Below are 6,357 nucleotides of genomic sequence, written 5' to 3' on the forward strand. Positions count from 1 at the left end.
ATTTAAACCCAAACCTAACTCAACCCATTCATAAATAGGTATACCTTACCCAACACATATAATCTATTGGGTCCCGTTCGCTGGCTAACAGATTGGCAGACGGATTGGCAAACTTCTTTTAACCGTTCGATTAAACGGTATCTGACAGACGAGATCGAGTCTCATATATACATTATAAGATTTACAATTTTACAGCGCCATCCCTCAAAATACCGTTATTTGTGCTTCCTCCCTCTCTTCTTTAATCCCCTCACAGAACCTCTCTTTTCTGTTCGAACAGGACTCCAAACCTCTTCGAACTCTCTCACTCTCGCTCTCACTCTCACTCTCTCTCTCACTCACTCCCTCTCTCACTCTCTCATTCTCTCTCGCCTTATTCCTCGCTGTAACTATTCCTCGCCTGAAACACGAACGGTTTTCGCTCTCATTCTCTCTCTCACTAACACGAACACGAACAGACCCTATTCCTCCCTGCAACCTGCAACTCACGACCACGAATGGCTGCAAATCTCTCGCCCTATTTGACAGAACTGTAAGTTTTTAAAAAAAAAATTTTGGAAATTTCTCAAACACTGTATGGAATTATTCTATGAACTCCAGGCTTTCTGTTATGGACTTTTTTGAGAGTGATTGATTTGAGAGAGAAGATCTGAGAAGCTGTTGTTGATGTTTTGGTCTTCTTGTTTTTGGACTTTTTAATGTTCTTAGTTGTTTTATTATGATTATGTGTTTGTATTGGTGATTTAGTTCTTGATTTCAGATGCTTCAGGTTCAAATCAAGGATCTAGATGACTTATTTTCTAGAAAATATTAATGTTTAGTGAACTGGGTTGGTGGTTGTTTGTTCAACATCTTATTGATTTAAATTTTGAAAATTTTTCTTCTGGAAATGCTCCTTTTCCCCCGTCTTCAAATGATGGTGCTCATTGGGTAATGGGTTCACTTATGCCAGTAGATATTTTGGGCTTAAGGTGGAATTTTTTTTAACATGCAATTTTGATTTCTTATGAACTTGGTTACTGAAAGCATTGTTTGTGGCATCTGGGATAGACTTTTCTTCACCAAACACTTTTATTGTCATTTGTAAGACATGTTATTTGTGGATATACTCAAAGACAACTCCAAACATTTATCCCCCCCAAAAAAAGCTTCAAATTCAATGAGCATAACAACAAAATTCAAGAATTAATATTGAGCATGTATGAGCATGCAGACTGCCAATCTCAAATTTGTTTACTTAAAAGCGTTAAGAACCGAAAAGGAAAGAAATAATAAGAAAAGTCTCGATGGTGAATCTTATTGATTTGTTTGGAATTCTTTCTTGGGTGTTTTCAAGTGATCACTTCATGATATCTGTTCATCTGTGACTTAAAAAATTCTTTTTTTTTTTTAAATATAAGATATAGTATATGAAGATACTATCTATTATTTTTTGTGTTAAAAAAATGTTTTTTTTTAGTGATACTATCTGTGACTTAATTTTGGTAAATAGTTCACCTGTTTTCAATAAGCAAGAATTACCCCTTTGAGTGGAGCTCACCATTATAGACTTACAACAGGGTGTGACCACAATCACTTGCACGTAAAAAAGACCAAAAATTCCCTTAGATAATTTTAGTACTTGAGATGCACCTTTCCCCGCTTTGCACCCAAAATGCATCTGCATGTATTGGCTCTTTTACATTCGTGTCACGAAGTATGATCTCAATTTCAATGGTGCATATTGTTTGGAAAAGAAATTTCCATCAATTTAGACTTAAATGGTGCATTCTTGGACAATTTCTCATTTTATTGTATGTATCATTGTTTGGCATCAGGATGCTACAGACAAGAAAGGAATCTATGCCCGATGATGAGTCATATGATTTGGTCATTGGCATGTTGTTTTTGGTAAATCAAATTGATGCTGTTTTTGGTAAATCAAATTGATGTTGCCTTGAAATATTTAGATTTGACTCTGAAATCTGGTTATATGTTGTCGATGAGGGTGTTCACTGATTGTGTGCGGAGTTGTGTTAATGCGGGGAGATTGGATACCTTGGCATCCATCATAGAAAGGTGCAAGGTACGATACTGAAGCACTGACTTTGATTAGTCCTTGAAGTCTTTGTGTGGGAGATGTGCATTTCATGGCTTTCTTCCTCTTGTTGTGTTATTAGACAATGGATCAAAACAAAGCCCTGTGTCCAAGCTGGAACCTATGCAACTACATTGCTGATGTTGCTTTGCAAGTGGACAATGGCAAGTTGGCTTTCTATGCCTTGGAGTTCCTCGCCAGATGGATAGCTCGTGGTGAGACCTCAAGACCTCCTGTCCTTCTCTCCGCTGATGAAGGATTAGTTGTGTCAACTCTTGGAACTGCTGGTAGGACCTACAGTCCTACGCTTCTTGATGCATCGTGGGCCATACTGCGGCGCTCATTGGGTCAAAAGAGGGCCCCAAACCCGGAATCTTACCTTGGTAAGATATATGCCCACGCATCATTGGGGAATTACAAAGGGCTTTTAGTACTCTTAATGAGCTTGAATCTGCTTATGAGATTTCTACTACTGAGGCAGAAGATCTATTCTCTCCGTTTACTTCTTTAAATCCACTGGTTATGGCGTGCTCCAAGAAGGGTTTTGAAACATTGGATTCGGTATGTATGGCTTTTTGTCTGGGTAATCCTACAATTAAGCTTTCACAACTGATGTTTCTGACTTTATTTTCATTCTTAATACACGTGTTTTATCTTATTATATACATACACAGGGAGTGTATATTTCTTTGGTAACTTCATGGAATGCAGCAGAAGTAATACTTCTGTGGGACGTTTATAGTCCACCTGCATCATCTATGGGCAGAAGAAGCAAGGGAGATCAAAGGATTCTCAAAGATTTCAGTCTTTCAGGAGAGTGATTACATGGACCCCAAGCAGGGCCTTTGTATTGGTGCATTGTTTTATATTGCAGCAACAAATGTAAACAATTAAATTGTCGACTTTGCATATTTGGCTTTTGTCGTTCCATTGAGATGCTAAGTGATGTTGCCATTCCATCTCAACAACAATATTGATCTCCTCCAAGGTACAATCTCAGCTGATATAGGTAATCTCACTTCAATATTGATCTCCTCCAAGGTACAATCTCAGCTGAAATAGTTTCTTATGATCTTAAACTAGAATGCAGTGTGGCTGGGACTGTTGTGGATCAATTTTTGCCTAGGTGGGATGGACTTGCTGACTTGTGTAATCTCACTCCTCTGCCACATCCTCCTACCTCAAGAGTTACAGCCTCTTCTTTGTCTTCATCCAATAATACTAGAGACCGTACACAAGTTTCTGGAGTACAACTACGCCGTGAAAGTGTTCGTTTGTCATCAGTTGGTTCCCTTCATTGGCATAGTTCACCAGTAACACCAATGCCCCATTTAGGTGAGACCAAGATGCCTCAGGAGCCTGATTCTTAAACACTCCTGTAGCGGTGGAGGAATTGTGGAGAAGATTTACTGGCAGTGGGACTTTCTATAGCTCTCTACTTTAATTTGTGAATTCTGAAAAGTATAAATTGTTGTATCTGTGTACAAAACCCAAAAAGTTGTATCTAGTTTCAATGTATTTGTAAAGAAATTCTATTGATCATTCATGACTGGCTGGCTGTTTTGGCCTAAGTACTCATTTTAACTGCCAAGTAAATTGGATGGATTATTGGAATCTCTTCTTTTCAGGAAAAGTTTCACACTTCTTATTTGTACCTTATCATTACTAAGTTATTGCTTAAAATCTAAATCTGAACCGTGCCTTTGGTAGACCCATTCACCCAAAAATCGATATGATCAGGTACCTGCAACTGTCCAAGCTAATTCCAAAATGTCAATCGGATGGTCATGATCATTGGATAAAATGGGTGCACAGTAAAACATTAAAATTTCTTATTAAAAATCCAATGAGAATTCTTTTCAATTCCAACAACTTGCCTTGCAGGTTTCCATGATATTGACAACTATTTATAACTATGTACCTTGAAATTGCTAATGGTTGATGAAACATATTTTGCTATATTTAGTAAAACTAGAGCAAGATGGTCAAAGAACACTCATAGTAATTTTATATATTATCTAGTTTTTTCTTTCTTACAATATATATTCACTCATCAAGATTCAAAATCAATTATTCTCTTAAAAACTATTAAGTTCAAAGAAAATACATACCCATGAACAAAGACAATATGAAAATAATTATATAAATTACATGAAATCTCTTGAATACATTGGATTTTTTCTTAAACTCCACAAGCTCCACTTCATGGAATTCTTGCTTCAAGTCATGGAATTAATCTTCTACTTCATGGAATTCTTCTTCAACTATATCACGATTACGCCTATCTTCGATAAAGTGCCTTCTGGCTTCCTCGTACGATGAAAATGATTTGTGACCAAAAATAGCATGCCAATGACCAAATCATATGACTCATCATCGGGCATAGATTCCTTTCCTGTCTGTAGCATCCTGATGCCAAACAATGATACATACAATAAAATGAGAAATTGTCCAAGAATGCACCATTTAAGTCTAGATTGATGGAAATTTCTTTTCCAAATAATATGCACCATTGAAATTGAGATCATATTTCGTGACACAAATGTAAAAGAGCCAATACATGCAGATGCATTTTGGGTGCAAAGCGAGGAAAGGTGCATCTCAAGTATTAAAATTATCTAAGGGAATTTTTGGTCTTTTTTACGTGCAAGTGATTGTGGTCACACCCTGTTGTAAGTTTATAATGGTGAGCTCCACTCAAAGGGGTAATTCTTGCTTATTGAAAACAGGTGAACTATTTACCAAAATTAAGTCACAGATAGTATCACTAAAAAAAAAACATTTTTTTAACACAAAAAATAACAGATAGTATCTCCATATACTATATCTTATATTAAAAAAAAAAAAAAAAGAATTTTTTAAGTCACAGATGAACAGATATCATGAAGTGATCACTTGAAAACACCCAAGAAAGAATTCCAAACAAATCAATAAGATTCACCATCGAGACTTTTCTTATTATTTCTTTCCTTTTCGGTTCTTAACACTTTTAAGTAAACAAATTTGAGATTGGCAGTCTGCATGCTCATACATGCTCAATATTAATTCTTGAATTTTGTTGTTATGCTCATTGAATTTGAAGCTTTTTTTTGGGGGGATAAATGTTTGGAGTTGGCTTTGAGTATATCCACAAATAACATGTCTTACAAATGACAATAAAAGTGTTTGGTGAAGAAAAGTCTATCCCAGATGCCACAAACAATGCTTTCAGTAACCAAGTTCATAAGAAATCAAAATTGCATGTTAAAAAAAATTCCACCTTAAGCCCAAAATATCTACTGGCATAAGTGAACCCATTACCCAATGAGCACCATCATTTGAAGACGGGGGAAAAGGAGCATCTCCAGAAGAAAATTTTTCAAAATTTAAATCAATAAGATGCTGAACAAACAACCACCAACCCAGTTCACTAAACATTAATATTTTCTAGAAAATAAGTCATCTAGATCCTTGATTTGAACTTGAAGCATCTGAAATCAAGAACTAAATCACCAATACAAACACATAATCATAATAAAACAACTAAGAACATTAAAAAGTTCAAAAACAAGAAGACCAAAACATCAACAATAGCTTCTCAGATCTTCTCTCTCAAATCAATCACTCTCAAAAAAGTCCATAATAGAAAGCCTGGAGTTCATAGAATAATTCCATACAGTGTTTGAGAAATTTCCAAATTTTTTTTTTTAAAAACTTACAGTTCTGTCAAATAGGGCGAGAGATTTGCAACCGTTCGTGGTCGTGAGTTGCAGGTTGCAGGGAGGAATAGGGTATGTTCGTGTTCGTGTTAGTGCGAGAGAGAATGAGAGCGAAAACCATTCGTGTTTCAGGCGAGGAATAGTTGCAGCGAGGAATAAGGCGAGAGAGAATGAGAGAGTGAGAGAGAGAGCGAGAGTGAGAGCGAGTTAGAGAGAGAGAGAGTTCGAAGAGGTTTGGAGTTCTGTTCGAATAGAACAGAGAAGTTTTGTGAGGGGTTTAAAGAAGAGAGGGTGGAAGCACAAAATAACGGTATTTTGAGGGATGGCGCTGTAAAATTGTAAATCTTATAACGTATATATGAGACTCAATCTCGTCCGTCAGATACCGTTTAATCGAACGGTTAAAAGAAGTTTGCCAATCCGTCTGCCAATCTGTTAGCCAGCGAACGGGACCCTAATCTATTTTATAAAATTATATTCTTTATTGGAAAAAATAAGTTCCATTTCCATCACCAATAAAAAAAATACCATTACTAAAATTAATGACACACAACCATAAATTAAGTTCAATGGTAAAAAATA

At 36.2% G+C, this 6,357-nt stretch overlaps 1 protein-coding gene across 3 annotated transcripts; it reads left to right on the forward strand.

The window, feature by feature from the left end:
- The first annotated feature begins 308 nt into the window (after nucleotides 1-308).
- On the forward strand, nucleotides 309-2,954 carry LOC147382916 (pentatricopeptide repeat-containing protein At1g26460, mitochondrial-like). 3 transcript variants are annotated; one of them, XM_086428561.1, is made up of 3 exons: nucleotides 309-532; nucleotides 1,818-2,065; nucleotides 2,160-2,954. In XM_086428561.1, exons 2-3 carry the CDS (start codon nucleotides 1,904-1,906, stop codon nucleotides 2,586-2,588), a joined length of 591 nt encoding a protein of 196 aa, XP_086284687.1. In that variant the 5' UTR covers nucleotides 309-532; nucleotides 1,818-1,903; the 3' UTR covers nucleotides 2,589-2,954. The 3 variants fall into 3 exon arrangements, 2 of the variants coding, with proteins under 2 accessions (XP_086284687.1, XP_086284686.1); XR_015173661.1 differs by lacking the exon at nucleotides 309-532 and having other exon boundaries at nucleotides 1,244-2,065; nucleotides 2,160-2,638; nucleotides 2,752-2,954; XM_086428560.1 differs by lacking the exon at nucleotides 309-532 and having other exon boundaries at nucleotides 1,244-2,065.
- Nucleotides 2,955-6,357: the final 3,403 nt, after the last annotated feature.

Source organism: Akebia trifoliata, chromosome 16 (genome assembly GCF_017979445.1).
Source record: "Akebia trifoliata isolate Shusen 1 chromosome 16, ASM1797944v1, whole genome shotgun sequence".
NCBI classification, from domain to species: Eukaryota; Viridiplantae; Streptophyta; class Magnoliopsida; order Ranunculales; family Lardizabalaceae; genus Akebia; species Akebia trifoliata.

Excerpts from the sequence above, each read along its gene's own strand:
- LOC147382916 (XM_086428561.1), top strand. The coding sequence starts at position 1,904 with ATGCTGTTTTTGGTAAATCAAATTGATGTTGCCTTGAAATATTTAGAT. Across the intron at positions 2,066-2,159 it reads CCATCATAGAAAGGTGCAAG|ACAATGGATCAAAACAAAGC; the intron begins GTACGATACTGA and ends TTGTGTTATTAG.